The following is a 17,884-nucleotide window of genomic DNA, read 5'->3' on the forward strand; positions in this document are numbered from 1 at the left end:
CTTCCCAATCTTAGTGGGTTATACACAAAATACTGGCTCATGATTACGTGCGCATTACTTTTCGTAGGTATACACATGAACAGCGCATAAGAACAACCTGCTTGTCATCATCAGGGTACGTAATATTACAACCAAGTACAACCAAGCTGGCATAGTAATTCTTGTCCAAGAAGATTAGTATCAGTTGCCATCAAAGAGGAGTGTTCTCTAGGTAGAATGCCCAACTCAACAGACGTGTGCAAGAAAATGTGTTGGTTTGCCATTGATAGATACAGTATGCATATTCATGATCATGTGACTTGGCACCCAGCAAAAGGCTGTCCAAGACGCAGAGTTAGCAGGTGGAGCATTCTGTTGACACTGGTTAGGACATTGTTTACCCTAATGTCTCAACTGATTTACATCTACGGTCTGTGTCAGTGGGTCTGAATGCCTGCTGCTCTGATATGACTTTGACATCTGATAATTTGCTACTACCATACTTTGTTCTATAGAAATATCTCATGATACTGGATTTAAGTTATTGCCTCTGACTGCAGTAAGTGCGAGAACAAAGGCTCTGTCCCTGCTGCAGCGGCCAAGAGTTCAATTGCGACCTACAGCCCTTTACTGCCTTTCATTCCCCCTCTCTTTCCATCTTTCCCACCAACAACTGTGCTATCACAAAAGAGCCTTAAAAATGTCTTTAAATGCAAGAACAAATAAATTTTAATAACACTCTATAAAGATCACACCTGTAATGCTTTATGAGGGCATTCATAGTGGTGCCAGACTTTAGTCTTTTCTAAATCTTTTCAAAGTCTTTCAAAGTATTCTAGTGTTGGCAGGCATTCATCACTTATGATGCAGCATAGATTCTTTCAAAGGAATGAAAAAGCATCACACTACAATGAAACATTATGATGAAGTATGCATTATTATAGATGCCTTATTATGTACCTGACTTAAAACCTATTTACACAGTGATGATTTATGAGTGTGCATTATGTGTGATTATAAGTGTAGTCATAAAGCATTTAAATGCATTATAATTCACTATAAATGCCCTCATAAAGCATTAGAGATGTGGTCTGCAGAGAAAATGTTACTGAAATGTTTGGAAAAAAAAAACAGGTCAACTTTTGTCATCAAAGAAATGTGTACACATTAAAAAAAAAAAAAAAAAACTTTTTTTTTTTTTAAAGCATTTACCATTCTAGATCACTTGTTTTGTGCTATACAGGACTCTCAACATAACACAGTGCAAACATCCTAAAAATAACAAGGCCATGAGTCAGTGTGTCATGATGACAAAAACGCTTTTCACCCCACCCTGTGAGCACGGTTTATGGGCTATTAAACCTAATGTATTACTGACAAATAACAATCCAGTAAAATAATGCAGCCGGTCTATTGTATCTATCAAGAATCTTAAATCTCTTTTATATTTTTCTTTGCAGACCCGCTCTTGTCGGCTTTTCAAACCTACTACACCAAGTGATACATATTTCATGTGATATTGGGACAATAAGTGCAAGTACAATAAACATCACATTGAAATATTCCCCATTAAGGCAGACCTGCAGTGAATACTGTAAATCATAGTTGAACTGTTGAGCACAAGCCGTCACACTATCAGAGAGGCGGATCTCATCAGTGTTGCATTCTGTGTTATGTAATCATTTGAAGAGATGACTGTGTTGAACAGGGCAAGCAGATATCATCTGGAATGTTCTTTGTGTCACAGAGATGCATATGATGGATCCTTCCACTGGAATCTCTTAGGTAAGCATCAGGTTTGGATAAAACAATGAGAACACAAAGTACACTTGAATTGTAGGAGGAGGACACAGATAACCTGTGGGCATGTGATGCAGCCAGTGGACTTGACTTGAAAAGTTGTTTGTTTCCGTTTAAAAGGTTATAATAAAGCATTAAAAAATATTGTCAGAGAAAGACTATTGGCAATTTTCTGATTCCTGTAATCTGTTGTGTCTTCTACAGAAGTACACACATAAATTCAGTTTACAACTCTGGTGATGATAATGTAGCCTAAGCCTGACTGACAGGTGTACTCACCCAGGAGCAGTTTAATGCTCTCACAGAGCGGATGGCTGACACTATAAAAAACATTTCCAATACAGGACCAAGTGAATAGTAAAGTCATAGTAAGTCATTATCTCAGCTGTAGCTGCAGACGTTGGTTTCTGTGGCTAAATATCTTTACCATCACAGCCTGATATTTACCATGTTTATGATTGTGTTGACCACATGGAAAATGTGAGAATTTGGAATAATGGCCAGAAGTGACCACATAACAAAATGATGCCATATTAAGTTATTCTGTAACTGCGTCATTTCTATCACACATTAATGCAGTGGTAACTTTATTTCCTGGTGACAGTCTATCTGTTGTAGGAGGAGTATTGCCAGGTTGCAGGAGGAGAGGTGAGCAGGTAAGGAGTGGTTACTTGGTGACAGCTGAGGTGCGTCCAGCCCCCCCTTGATGTGTGTGTGCATGGGAGCACACCCCCTCCAAAGGTCTCTATATATAAATATAACTGCTGAAAAGCAGCTGGAAGTCACAGCGGAACAGAGAGCCTGGCTTAGGAGTGATCAGAGCATCATCAGCAGAAAGTTATCAACATGGGGAACTGTTGTGAGTGCATGAGGAATTTCTTCTTAGGGCATAAGAACACCAATGTCCGAGTTAGCCTGCCGGCTGTCTGCTTTGTCTGGCAGATTGCTATGATTATATTGTTTGGAGTTTTCATCCGGTACGATGAGGAATCAGACGTACGGAGATGGTTAGAGCACAAACATAGTCACAACATCACCAGCGATATTGAAAATGACTTCTACTTCAGATATCCCAGTAAGTACAAAAAATTCTCCTTGCAGTAAAAGTTACATTTTTAAATGCATGTGTTGTTTGATTATCCTGTGATAGTGTAGTATGCTGTGAGTAAAATATAAATGTACAAATGAAACATATTTCCAACAGCTGCAATTATTAAGAACCAGATTGTAGCCATTTTATTCTAATTTTACTCTCATGTTTCTGTCTTTGGTTTACGTTTACGGGTAAAAATACTGCACTGAAATGTCAGAGGTTCATAAAAACAACATGAATTATGATGTAAGGAGGCTGTTTTTCCAACTTGAATCTAGACTGAGATTGTGGCGAAGGCAAACTTATGAAACTATTTCAAAAGCTGAACATTTTATGAAAAGTCCTCTCCTTACCTTGAGTGTGACATTAAAATTTTAGCACTGCACAATGCTACATATCACTTTTTGGAAGCTTACTTGTGACACTGGCAGCAAATGTGTTCCCAGTATGTTGTAACCTTTCACTTTAATTCAATCTCAACGTGCAAAACACAAATTACAAAAATAATTTTAAAAAAAACCCAAAAAAACCTTTGATTCAGCCTTTAAATTACAAGTTAATTGATGTTAAGTAGAAAATGAAAGTGCAAGAGTGACAGGTGTTTGTCAATGCCAGATATGCTTTTGTTCTAAGTATTGTACTTAACATTCTACAAAAAACTCACTGCATGCCATTACACAAATGTGCTCATCATTTCCCTCTTGGCAGGTTTCCAGGACGTCCATGTGATGATCTTTGTTGGATTCGGATTCCTCATGACCTTCCTGAAACGCTACAGCTTCGGTGCTGTGGGCTTCAACTTCCTGATCGCCTCCTTTGGTCTGCAGTGGGCTCTTCTCATGCAAGGCTGGTTCCATTCCCTTGACCACTCCACCGGGAAAATCACTATCGGAGTAGAGAGGTGAGTCTCCATTGCAAGCAAATAAACAGCTTCTTGTGCATCATGAATCATTCAGTAAACTGGAGAGGCGCAGGTGCGGACGCACAGGTGTGTTATGTAACTCAAACAGAAAAACACATTCTTTAACCAGTCAAGGTAATCTGTGTTTGAAGATGGACATGACAGTCTCACGTTTTTTTTCACGTACTTTGGTCTTGTCATGCTTCGTGGAGTCCTTGAGACACAGCAGTCATTCTTGTCATAACAAACTGAAGGTAACTGCTCCTAATGTATACAACCATAAAATGACAGATTTAAGCTCTAGACATTCAAGTTTGTCCACTGAAAGCATGGTTAAATGACAGCTGATTAGCTTGTTTGGAGGATCTTCATTCACTCTTAGGATCTGTTTTTTTTCCCTAAACAGTCAATTTGGGGGTCCAACATCGTTATAGAAGTGCAATGCTAAATCTGTGGCAGCTCATTATACAGTCACCCAGACAACAAACAGTACTCCTGTGCTGGAATAACACTACCTCGCCCCAAGGTTTCTGTGTATACACAACTTTAAATATGAATACACATCATGTGTTATTATAAATAGTTTGGTTGTGAGACAAGGATCCTCGACATGACTGGGCAACATCATTAGGTATTAATGCAGGACCCACATTATTTGATACTGTACTTTAGTGGTGCTAAATCCCAAACAAATTTGCCATTCAAATCATATCACCAAAATCATCTGACATGCACTGAACTTTGGACTTTTGTGGCCTGTGGGGTTCTGGGACCTTGGGGTAGTCGCCCACTTTGCCCAGCTGACAGTCCAGCCTTGCTTTGACTCCTCACAGTAATTTGGTGAATCAATCATTGCTAGTTTGGTCGTCAGTCATTCTGACCCAGTCCTTTTCCTTGTCCCCCACAGTCTGATCAATGCAGATTTCTGTTGTGCTGGCTCCCTGATTGCCTATGGTGCCCTCCTGGGGAAAGTAAGCCCTGTCCAGCTGTTGGTTGTCACCTTATTTGGGGTCACGCTGTTTGCTGTGGAGGAATTCATCATCCTCAGCCTCCTTCATGTGAGTCTCACCAAACATGGTCATCCCACAGGAAACTTAATTATTGCCCAAGGAGTGAGAAATCTCCTTCAAACATTGCAATGTCTTTTGTGCTGCTTATTCCCACAGTGCAGAGATGCTGGTGGCTCCATGGTCATTCACTGCTTCGGAGGGTACTATGGATTGGGCATCTCCTGGGTCCTCTACAGACCAAACCTACACCAAAGCAAACGCCTCAATGGGTCTGTCTACCACTCTGATGTCTTTGCCATGATTGGTGAGCAATTTGTTTTTTGCACTTCAACACTTTTAAACCTCACCTCTCAGTGTTTTCATTAGGACCCAGTTCATCTGGCACAGTTTATATTTTTGCATTAGTCACTGTCAGACCTGTTTGATTCATTGTAAATGTGTCAATCTAACTTTGTTTTGATTGACTGCCTCTCACGTCACAGGTACACTGTTCCTGTGGATGTTCTGGCCCAGTTTCAACTCAGCCATCACTGACCATGGTGACGGACAGCACAGAACAGCTATCAACACTTACCTCGCCCTCGCTTCCTGTGTTCTCACCACTGTGGCCATCTCCAGCATGTCTGACAAGAGAGGAAACCTCGACATGGTAATTCTTTGTCACTGAAAAACAACAATTAGTCATGCAACATGCATGGATATCTCAATTTGCCCATGACTAACATGCTGTTTTACCTGACAGGTTCATATCCAGAACGCCACTCTGGCAGGTGGTGTTGCCATGGGAACAGCAGCAGAGTTCATGATCACTCCTTATGGTGCTCTAATCGTGGGATTCTGCTGTGGCATCATCTCCACCTTTGGCTACCTGTTTGTCACAGTGAGTCTTCGGTCTTTCACCACCTAACTTTTAATCTGAGAGAACTCCTGAAGCATGTGTTGTGGCTCTCATCACTGCAGATGGAAAGTTACTGAAAGTGAGAAAGTGAAAAACTCATAAAGAAAGTGTGAAGGAAGCAGCATGAAAAGGAGAGGCACAATGAAACCAGTCATCGATTGTATTACAGGAAAATAACAGAATAATAGAAAGTGATGATTCACTTAAGTGACGGTTATGAATGGAATCAGTCCAGTGAACTCATGCAAGGTGCTGACAGGCACTAAACAAGTTACTCAAGGTGCTGATGACTTTATGCCAGCCACTGTATAGTCATGGACACGTCTTGGTTTTACAGTAAACTGGAACATGTGACTTAAAATACAGTTCAAAAGGTTGAATTTGTGAATTTCCCTTTTTAAAAACCTGAGGAGGATTTTATATTCCATAATTACATATAAATTACATGTAATGAACTCTTTTTAAAAGCTGATTCTGGGAGGTTTTAGAGTATTAACCTTATATCTGGCTGTTTTAAACATGAACTAAAATAAAGGATTTTCTACACAACAATTTGTTCCTAGTAGCGTTGAGCAGAGTAATCGAATGCAATGATTATCTGGTACAAAAAGTGTACTTTTTACAAGTATGAGTATCATCCGAGTAAAATGTGCCAACATCTGTACTTTAGTCAGGACCATGGCTCTGTTCTGGGGCCTCTCTGCCTTTCCTCAGGCCTACTGAGAAAGTCTAAGTTGGAGAACACACACTTCTCCACCCTTCCACACACCTATGTGGAATGCCTAAGGTGGGGAGTACACACTTCTCTGCCCTTCCACGTGCATACGAGGAAAGCCTAAGGCAGGGAGAGCAGCAGCAAAGACATATAAAATATTTTCATTAACTCCTGGCTACAGTCCAGGTTACAGATCAGTAATTAATGTATGACTGTATTTTTTTCATTCTCAGCCCTTCTTAGAGAAATATCTCAAGCTCCAGGATACATGTGGTGTCCACAACCTGCACGCTGTGCCAGGGATGCTCGGCGGCTTTGTAGGTGCCATTGTTGCTGCAGCCGCCACTGAGGAGGTCTATGGCAGAGAGGGGTGAGTGACTGACACACACACACACACACACACACACACACACACACATAGACATGCACACACATAATACTTTCAGACCTGTTTGTTGACTCCAACACAGTTAATGAAAGCACTCACCAACATGGAACACCCACCCGTCAGATATCAGGCATGGTCTTTGTCTAATCCTGCAGACTGAACACTTGGTTGCTTGGATTAAAACTTTTTTTGGTTGTTTGTCTAGGTTGATCTCGGTATTTGACTTTGAAGGCAGTTTTGCAAACAGAACCGTAGGGACCCAGGGAGGCTTCCAGGCTGCTGGCACATGTGTGGCTATTGCATTTGGACTTGTTGGTGGAGCGCTTGTTGGTGAGTTTGTAAAATGCCGTTTCAGGGCTATCTGTTTTAGTGATTGTGATGAGGGAATCCAGAGGCATGATGTTAATTTCTCGAGCACTCAAAAAGTATTTTACATTTAGCTTTTAAAACAACTCCACACGTAGTGTTTAAAGAAAACTTCTCCAAGCAAAATATGTTAACAAAAAAATGATAAAATGAGAAATGACGTCCCTTAAAATATTATCTGCCAGTGTCAGTGTTTCTGTGTGTTACAGTCAGGGAACATTAATTTTTTTTAAAAAAAATGGTATTAAAGCTGAAGTCTTGCTTAATGTCATTTTAGGGATCATTCTGAGGTTCCCTATCTGGGGCGACCCTGCTGATGACAACTGCTTCGATGATGAAGCTTACTGGGAGGTAAGAATGCTTTTCTACCACTAGATGGTGTTCTCGCCCTTTGTTTTCACTGAGGGGAAAGATAGACTGTAAAATTTCTGGCTCATGATCTGATCCTATGTGTCTGTTTCAGGTTCCTGAGGATGAGGAGAGCATCCCTCCTGTTCTTGAGTACAACAACCACATGATACACAAGCACCAAGACATGTAAGCTCACTAACACCGAGACATCATCGTTTACTCCTTGCTCTAAAGAGTTGTCATTAAATGTGATTTTCTTATTTCTGTTTCGACAGATCCGAGTCAAACTTCTCTGTGGAGCAAAGTTAGAAGGAACACTTCAAACTTAATACAGCTGTGAAATTACACTAATTCATCAAGGAGTCACCCTAAAAAATGTGCAATTCTCCATTTGTCAGTGATTGGAATCTTAAGGTTATGATAATTGTGACAAAATATCTTATTTTTTATTATTGTGTTTAAAAACTGTTATTCTTGAAGGGAAAACTTCATATAATTTGCACATGTTGCAGATGATTGTAAAATATCAGGTACTGAATCCAAGCAGCATGATGTAAAGTCAAAGACACTTTATGTTGTGTAAGAAGATTGCTACGCACGGAAGAACTGAGGAACATTTTCCCAAATTTGGAAATGCATCACTGTAAATCAGTTGTTGTACATCATTTATCTTAAACCTCTAAATTTTTGGCTTTAAATTGTTAAATATTGCCATAATGTTTGCCTTTTGTATTTCATCTCATCTCTTTTTTAGTTGTGTGTGGGGAAAAAAGAAGGTGTTAAGTGAATAATCGGAGGTATTTGTGAAGCCAGATTAGATAGTTTTTTAGTTGTATATCTTACTTACTTATGTATTGGACTTTATAAGCTGTGTGTATATATAATTTTATGACTCACTGTTTTTTGTTGCACTTACTTGGTCTTGAGGTGGAAGTTATGAGTAACTACTGTATCTATGATACAATTTCTACAGTTTTGCGATTTGGTTGCTGTAGTGTTGACTGTTACCTCCAACACACTTTGTGTGACTGTATGTGACAATCTGCCTGTTCTATTGTTGACGTATTTTTAGATGTACACATTAAAAAATCATATGTAACTGGAATTTAATTAAAAAAAAAGTTATGTATTGTCTTTACAAACTAATTTCTCGCATTTTTACACACACCTATGATAAAAATGCAAAAATGTCTAAATAAATAAATTATTACAATGCTGATATTGAACTCGTACCTTGATTAACTAGAATAAATGACTATCATGATGTGAAAATTTTCCTCTGTGCTTACAAGAGGCTCAGATACATGAACAAATGTGCATAAAAAGCATTAAAGGAATACTTCACCTCCCAAACCATTTGTATATCAATTAAGAAAACATTTTTCTCCCATGCCTCTGGTGCACAAAGAATCCAAAAACTGAACCTAGAGCCTTTAAAATAGCAGCAAATCCCCTCTCTGCTTCGTAAAGAGATGATGTCCTGAGCAAAGAATGAAGTCACACCACCTCTGTGTGTGTTGTTAATCTGAGCTTCTCTGTGGTTTGTCGTGGTAAGCCGGTCTGGTCACATGTGCATGTTAGTGCATGTGTATATCTCAGTAGTTCGCTGCATTTTTGCACTATGCGTATATCTGATATCAGGACTGCATTGTTGTGGAAGCAGTTCCCCTGTGGTTAACTGTTAGCTCTGTCAGCACTGGTGTTGTAGTTTAACGCTGTTTATGGAGATTCATACTAACAGTCAACTCATTTTTCACCAGTTAATGCTTTTAATGTGCACTTGTAGCTGTAGGAAATGTTCAGTTTGCATTAGCAGTAACTTAAAGGGGAACGCCCCCTAAATTAAGAATCAAATGTTACTTCCATGGCCTAGGAAAGCTCAATCAACAATTGTGAACATAAGTTACTCTCTGTCAAAGCCAGAAACCAGAGAAGTAAGTCTCAAACTTGTGATGTCATCGAGTATAAAGTCTGGAGCTGCTCTATAGACAACAGAAATAGTATTTATGAATTTTGAAAATGGGATTGTTCCCCTATGATGCAGCGTTTCTGCGTGAATGTCACCCTCGACACCTAGTTTAAAATACTGCAGACAAATGTTATGTTGCAATACTTTCATCAGTGGGCCATTGTGTTACTGCACGCAGTGATAGATAGTGATTTAATAGACGTAATCTTTGCAATTATTACTTTAATACTCTCAGTTTTCTTTGAGGTCTACTTTGGTGGTGGACTGTGATTCTACTGTGCTGATGGTAGCACACAAGAAGCTTTATTCATCCATGAGATGTCAAACTAACATCACCTGACCCTGTTAGTAAAAGTATTTTCCTCTTCATTACAATTCCTCTAACACTCCACAAGGTGGCGGTATGAGGCAAAAAAAATTTGAGTCAATATTGTATCACTTCTCTCATGTTAAACTCAACAAAAGCTCTCCAACTTATTTAAATCAAATCTTCTGTCCAAATCCATTCTCCTGTTCAAGGGTAAAGACATGCATATGACTGTGTGTGATATGTCTGGAAGAAATTTGAGGATGAACAGTAGTCAGTGTTTTAGTTTGTCAATCACAGGTTTTAAATGAACAAACTAGATAAAAAGTTGCAAGCAGACAACAAAAACAAAAATTATAATGCATATATATGTTGCAACATTACACATCAATCTTCCTTGTGTGGGGGCCAACTTTTCTCTCCAGCTGGGGACCAAACAGCATCCAAATTTACATTTTAGGAAGCTTAGTGACAGTTCAGTCAGGAGGACTCTGTTCACTCTCATCCACAGTTCTCTGCTCTTCTACGGGTTCTACTCTATCAGCTGATTATGGGCGTCACCCTGAGTAATCCAACCAGATTCTGCCACGATCTTCCGAAGCCAATCAATTACTGCTGTCAGGTTTTTAAAATTGTTCTCCTCTCTGCTGCTGTCGGTTGTTTGTGTAGGATGAACAGATTTGACCCTCCTCCATCCCGTTCACTCCAAGTCTTCAGCTCATCCACTGCACAGTCCTGCTCCTCATCCCATCATCCTCATCCTTCAGCCATCACTTTCTCTCCACCTCCACCACCAGTGTCTAGACTCCATTGGGGGAATATTCCTACCCCCTAAATATACACATCACAATGGGGTCTAATCACCAAAGAACTTTTCATCATTTATCATATTGTGGTTTTTGTATCAAATTATTGCTCACTCTCAAATAAGTCTCTCCTGATTGAACAGTTGTTTGATCCTATGAGGACACCTGCTGGACTCATCTACAGTACACTGACAGATTGGTTTCAGTATTTGCACAAGACAATGCCAGCATTTAAAGTAAATGTTTTAAGCATTTGTACCAGTTATTGACAAATAACAACACTCGAATTATCACCTGGCATGACACAAATTTTTTGAGGTGGAGGACCAGAAGAGAATAAACACACTAAAAAAAGGAAACTGTGACTCTCAGAATTTGCTTTAGTTTACCTTTAATTACCAAAGTATTTATTTTGATAAGCATTTGATAATTGTGAAAAAAACAATAATAATAAAAAATTTAAAAAAAATAAAAAAATTAAGTTGTTCTCTATTGCATACACACAAAAAATTAAACTATGCACACAATTCTGACAACTTGTGGCTCATGTATCAACAAAATTCCAGACTGCTAACAATGAGCACAATTTCATTATTTTCACTCAAATAGAAACTCTAAATCACCTTTTTGCAAAACTCTAACCACAAACTGCATCACTGAGCACATTATGTTCATCTGGAAATCAAAACAACACACCCTAATAACTAACACATCTGACTCATGTCTCACCTGTTCAAAGTCATTGTGCAATTTCCCCAATTGTTTTAACATGTTTCCTACTCAAATAGCTCAAATTCTTAAAACACAAAATTAAAGAGGTAACCATTTTGTCAAAACTTCACAAATCTTTTCCAGAATGAAACACTGCACTCAAAACCATGTTCTCTCTTCTTATAACAAATTCTTTCCACCAAAACAATAAACACAGCTATAATATGAATATCTCACACAGTACATAAATTAAACACTGGTGAAATAAATCTAAGACACTACCATCAAAATATTGTTTTTATATGTTTAACTTCATGAGGCCTTGCTACAGATTTACAGTTTTTCTCAATTGTTTACACGCAATTTTGAAAACAGGGCTCCTTTTTTCAAAATATTCACACAATTATCCAAACACCACACTCAATTTGCATAACTCCTAGATTGTTTGCAAAATGACACACTTCAGTCAAAACATATACACTTCAGTCAAAACATATACACATATTTATAAAAATGCTGTTTTGTTTTCATTTCACTAACACAGTTTCAAATGATCAGACACTATTGCAGTCAGTTACACACTACAGTGATAAATACAAAATACATTTGTAAAAACCCCTATTTTAGGAAATAGCTGGTCTAGTGCTAGACTTTTTTGCCAGACATTTTTATGTAAGGGATAATTTAGATGACAAAAAGGTATTGTCAAACCCACAGCATTCTTCATGATTACTTTGAGGTATACAGAAAAAGTACACAAATACAACAAACAAACACAACACTGATTGCAGACTGCTGAGACTGAAAATATTTATTTCTTACCATACTCAGTTACAGTAACAGATCAACAATGAAAATCAGAACAAAATAGTAGTTTTTCTTACTACTGTAAAGTGTAGACAAATAAAAATTCCTCTATTGGGTTTAGGAATGGGGAGTATGGTGGAAGGTATAAGACTGCAAATTCAGGGTGCTCATGGAACCAATTGTGGACCAGAGCAGATCGATGGAAAGATACATTGTCCCAAACGACAATGTACTGCATGTGGTCCACTTGGTTTACAGTAAGCACCTGTGTGCTTCCATACCAGGTGGATGTGATTATCCAATTCGTTCATTAGTGTGGTCGTTGGCAAGCAGGGGCTTTGTAATGAGAAGGAAGTAACCTCACAATCCTTATCTGTGTCTAAGGTGTGATAATGCGTGTAGAGTTTTGCAAATCACTGTGTGTAATGTTTTGCAAAAAGTGTGAAGCTGAGTCTGTGCTTATTGTTGTGCAACTATGGACAGGTGTTCTGCTTCTTGAGTGTAAAGAGCTGTTAACTGTGTGAAAATTTTCATTTTAGTGCGTAAACAACTGTAAAAAACTGTAAAGCTATAAAAATGTGTCGAAATTGTTTCCTTTTTTCCTTTTCAAAGTTTAGGATTTTTGTCCAAAAATAAGCTGCAATTTTTTGGTACCTTCAGTATGTTGTAAGGACTGTTACCATATTATGATACAATATTGTGAATAGATCAGATAAATATTGATTGACACAATCATTGTATCAGCATTATGGACAATGCACATTTGTCTATCCATTGAGCTCCAATTGGACTGAACTTGCAACTCAGCTTCCCAGAGTCACACTGTAAACTTGTAGTTGATACTGCAGCACTGTTAGAGTTCTAAGAATACACAAATGTTACCTATTTTGGCAAAACTCACAGTAACTGAACAGATACTGTGGGTAAAATGAGAAACACTATAGTAAAAAATGTTTAGACTGTCTTTCTGGAGATGTAACGATGAAATCAGTGCACTAATGAAAAAAAAAGGTAACAAAGCAAATAATTGTTATTGTAGCACAATAAAATGTTCAGCTGAATGAACTACAGTTTTACACTGTTGCAAAAACACAGTTCCTGAAACTATGGCCCTGTATGTCAAAACTTCACATGCAAAAAAACAAAAACATCCACACAAAATACAAAACATCTTACATCTCTGGCAAAAGCAAGTGCTACATTCAAAACTATAAACTCTTCTCTATAAACTATAAAATCATTCTTTTGCCTCAAAACGTTGCACACAAACACTTATGTAATAATGGATCTCTCCACTGCCAACTGCACACAGCTGTGCTAAATCTAAAACCCTTTTAATATTTCTACTTTTCTAATGATACATGCTAAGAATTAAAACACTATTACTGTACGTCTTTGGTATTTTCATTAGTAGCATGCTGTAAATATGAACACAAATCCAATGGTGAAACAAAATCTGTTTATTGTCAATACTGAACTGAAGATAACATAAAAAAATAAAGCATGTTATTATTGTCCATCCTGTCTCCGATGTGCATCAGGCTTCTTCAGACATCTCTTCCTCTAACCCTTTCTCCAAAATTGTCCTTCATTCAAAGAGCAAACCTGAGTGTGGTGTTTCAGTGCCAGTGTTTAGCAATTACTGTAACACACACAGACTGTCAGTTTTTCAATGATGTGTCTAACTTAAAGAAGTGTGTTCGGCGTTTTACAAAAAGTGTGAGGCTGAGAGTGTGTGTGTAGTTGTGCAAATCTGTGCTGATGTTTTGCTCCTTGTGTGTCAACACAGTATTAGTCACCTGAGGCCTCTGGTATGCTCTGACACACGAAATTTTTCCACCTGATGTTGAACAGGTGAGATGTGAGTCGGACCAGTTGGTAATAAGGGTGTGTCTCTTTAAAGGCCAGTGATTTTCAGGTGAACACTGTGCTAATTAAATGATGCAGTTTGTGCTCAGAGTTTGGCAAAACTGTGATATATAATTTCTTTTGGAATGAAAACAATAAAATTGCGCTCAGAGTTTAGCAGTCTGGAGTCTTGTTCTTGATACATGAGCTTCAAGTTTTCAAAACTGTGTGCATAGTTTCAGTTTTTGTGTGTATGCAATGGAGAAAAAATATATCAGTATGATTTTATGAGTTTTGCCAAAATAGGTAACATTTGTCTTAATGAAACTCTGACGAAGCCAACACTTTTCATGCTCAGGCTGTAAGATTTCTTTTCAACCCTGCAATTCAATTCATTTCTTGCATGCATGTTCACTCACTATGCCTAGGTGTCATTGTCTGGGGCTGTCAATTGAGTCATCAACCGTTTTCAGCTGATTCATAATCAACCAGTAGTACAGCGACACACCTTCTCTGTCAGCCCATCATGTTACTGCGCCTCATTTTGAGTATGGTTCTTTCTCTGCCATAGTTCTTTCCTGCTGCAGTCATGCAGTGTTTATGCATTCATCAGCCTCATCCACCTCAGCAGCCATCAGCCTCAGAGTCAGCAGCCACCAGTTTTAAAGAAATTGAGCTATAGTTTCGGGAAAGATGTTGAAATGATTAAGAAAAACTGTAATTTTAGAATTAAAATAAAGCTAGATTAGGAACACCAGTTGTGACTCTGATAACTCAAGGACTCCCATGTGGCATCAGGTTTAACTGCCTCTCAGCTGATGCTCCTTTACAGTAATAAGTGGAGAAATAACCTCACCTCTGTAACACTAGTCCACAGCTTCATTTTCATTTGACTGAGAGCATAAGTGTGTAGAGTCTGAGGGTTAAACCCATCAGCCAGTGGACGTCCGGCTCCCTCAGGCCATCGGGGGTTTGCTTGTTGCCTTCAGGGCTCTGGTCACATTGTGATGGTAATGAGGCCTGGACAGGCCTATAGGGTCATTTCCTGACCAATCACTGTGACATTAATGAACTCTAAATACACTGGGAGGGTGGACATGAGCTTTGTGTCGGTCTTGTCAGGTTGGCTGGTGGTGGAAGCTTTATTGAGTGAAGAGGTCTCTTCATAGGCCTGATGGGGTTAAACAAGTTGAATGAGGGGTTATTTGTTAAAACTCTCGAGGGGTCAATGACCTCAGAGTCTGTGTTGTTTGTACAATGATAGACAGCATTTACATGGTGTCATACATTAACCTTAATATTGTATTCAATGCACTGCTTTGCTACAGATCTGTTTTAATTATAATAATTATAGAAATAATAATCATTATAATACAGAAGTGAGTTTACCAGTCCCCTGTCTCATCTCTGTTTGCAACACATTCTCACTCCGGCCTCTTCACAAATCCACATTTGTGGCTCGAGGCCACATTAGCCACCACTTGTATTTGTATGGTATCATAATAATAGGAAAAATGTTTCCCCACGGAGAAAATTAATGTGAACGCCTCCTCAAGTCAGAACAACTTGGAAAGTCTGCAAAAACTTTGCTTCAGGAGTTGCCAAGTTGACGTCATATTTGCAGGAACATGGCAGACAAAAGTAAATGTTTGGTTGGAGTACTAAACTTTTTGTTTATTTACATATTGCATGTCAGTTTTTTTGCTTGCATATAATTTGTAACACGGTATTAGGTCGTAACCGTTTATTGCTCTTAAGGAGCTGTCATCTGTTCGTGGTTTCTGTTCAGTTTATGTGACGTATCTTCCGCTGTGCAGAGGACCCTGGCTTGCATAAGCAAAAGGCGACCGGATACAGTCGAGCATCATGGTATTTCTGGCATACTGCATATAACCTACTATGTATTGGGACATGCTCAATCTTTTTCTGGCATACTAAATAGAATCTTATTTTGGGTACTGGAACACACAGATAGTATCCTCCAGCAATGAATCAGATGCTTCCTACAGACTTCAGAGGGAAAACAAGACTGGAGCACACTGGCTGATTTGTGGCCTTTAATGCTGGATATTGCAAATGTTTGAACACAGCTGTAGCTCTATCAGACTCAAAATCTTTTCACAATAAAACACAAAATTGATCAGATCTGTGACTGTGATGAAGACTCAGTGGTGTCAAAATGTTTGTCAGCAAAGCCAAACGCTACAAATCAATCCAAAAATACAAAGACAGACAGACATTTTGGATCTTCACTTAAATCTAGTCCAAGAAAGTGCCACAGTTTGCTTTGATTTTTTTTTATGGCAGGGTCCAAAAGGTGAGAGATAGATTCACTGTAACAGAGATGTTTCTCTTAAATCACCATGTAGACAGGCCTTGCAGCGACCTGATGCCGAGGAGAGTGGACGCAGCTCCTCTTGTGAATCATATGACCCTGGGGAGAGTGTTTGTGAAACCACTTGGTCTGCCATTGTCCTCCTGGGACTGGCCTCCTTTGAAAAGCTGCAGAAAGCCTGTAATCAGATTAAAGGTTGCTGGGAAAGGGAGGGGGGATTTTTGAGGGATAGCGAAGAGGTCGTGGAAGTTCTCTAATCAGTACCCGCCATTGAAGTGCAGAAGAGGGGCTAAATAACGCAGCAGGAGGGGAGGCGGGAGCCAAGCTGGAGGGACAAATTGGCCTGTTGTTGGAGGGAGGATAATGGGACAATGAGGGAGGGGAGTATAATCAGTGAGCATAGAGTGGGAGAGAATAGGTGCAATGGGAAAAGGAGGAGACTGAAGAACTCCAAAGGCGGTGGCCTTGTCCCATCCTGCCCTGGCAATTATATCACCTTTGTGAGCTGATTGGAGCAGGCTGCAGAGTCCATCTGGGTTGTTAGATGGACGTAACAACCTACATTTTCTCACTGTCCTCTCCGAGGGGTCTCACCGGGCCACTCAGCGAGATATCAGAGGGTCTTGTGGTCTAAATAAAACTCATCAACACACTCCTGAAAAGCGCCTGCCCTTCTAGAGGTCCACAATACCTAACTGCCACATGACATTGACAATCATTAATCACATCTCCATGCTTTCTTTCGGGCTATTGTGTTAAATGAAAAGGAAACCCACAAGGCTGAGGATGTTCTCATGACCAAAGTTTCTTGTTTGTGTAATGAGTTGTGTTGAGAGAGAACCCAGTAAGTTAACCAACAGACTTAACCTCCTCACTGTCCACAGCTTGTAATGCCGATGTCATATCACAAGACATCCCACTGAGCACTGAGCTCCACCAATCTCCCTGTAGGCTCCTTTCTGTCATTGTGATTACTCATCAAACGTCCATTGCCCAAACAACAGGCATCACTAAAGGCCAATCACTACTTCTTCATTCAGCTGACAAGAGTCCATTTGTGGGGTCAAAGGGGAAAGTCTCATGGGGGAAGACCTCTCAGGCAGCACTGGTGAGGAGGAGAACCAGAAAAATCACTATTCATAGCAGGGGAGTGCTTTGATTCGGGCACAAAGGCCACCAGCTCCCTGCCTAGATTGAAAGAAGTAAAAATCAGAGCTGCTTTAAAACATGTGCAAGGAATCCAAACTGAATGGTTTCACTAATTAGGAGCTCCACCTGCACCCGAGCCCTAACTGGAGTGGAAGAGATAGTATTAATTATAACAGAAATAAAGAGCTTCACGTTACATTTGTTTTCTGCTTATATATTGCTTATTGCGAAAAATGTACATACAAGTAAACACAGCTAAAACATTTCACATTTTCTTTGCCAAATGGTTCACATGCAGAATAGATTGAGTCACCATGAAGTCGCACATACAACGACGACCTCTGGGTAGACAATTGATTTAAATTGCGGAGATGTGTGAAATCGTTAAACTTGTTTATTTCTGCTGTCATTTTAAGCTTTAACTGCAACATTTAAGGATATATAGTTAAAA

The 17,884-nt window shown here is 39.2% G+C and overlaps 1 protein-coding gene across 1 annotated transcript; it reads left to right on the plus strand.

Moving 5' to 3' along the window:
* Window positions 1-2,543: 2,543 nt before the first annotated feature.
* Window positions 2,544-8,720, plus strand: rhcga (Rh family, C glycoprotein a). Its single transcript, XM_033630821.2, has 11 exons — window positions 2,544-2,854; window positions 3,581-3,773; window positions 4,681-4,831; window positions 4,940-5,087; window positions 5,266-5,432; window positions 5,526-5,663; window positions 6,630-6,766; window positions 6,990-7,114; window positions 7,428-7,501; window positions 7,614-7,687; window positions 7,777-8,720. The coding sequence occupies exons 1-11, from the start codon at window positions 2,626-2,628 to the stop codon at window positions 7,808-7,810; spliced, it is 1,470 nt and encodes a 489-aa protein (XP_033486712.1). The 5' UTR covers window positions 2,544-2,625; the 3' UTR covers window positions 7,811-8,720.
* Window positions 8,721-17,884: the final 9,164 nt, after the last annotated feature.

Source organism: Epinephelus lanceolatus, chromosome 2, assembly GCF_041903045.1.
Source record: "Epinephelus lanceolatus isolate andai-2023 chromosome 2, ASM4190304v1, whole genome shotgun sequence".
Classification (NCBI taxonomy): Eukaryota; Metazoa; Chordata; class Actinopteri; order Perciformes; family Serranidae; genus Epinephelus; species Epinephelus lanceolatus.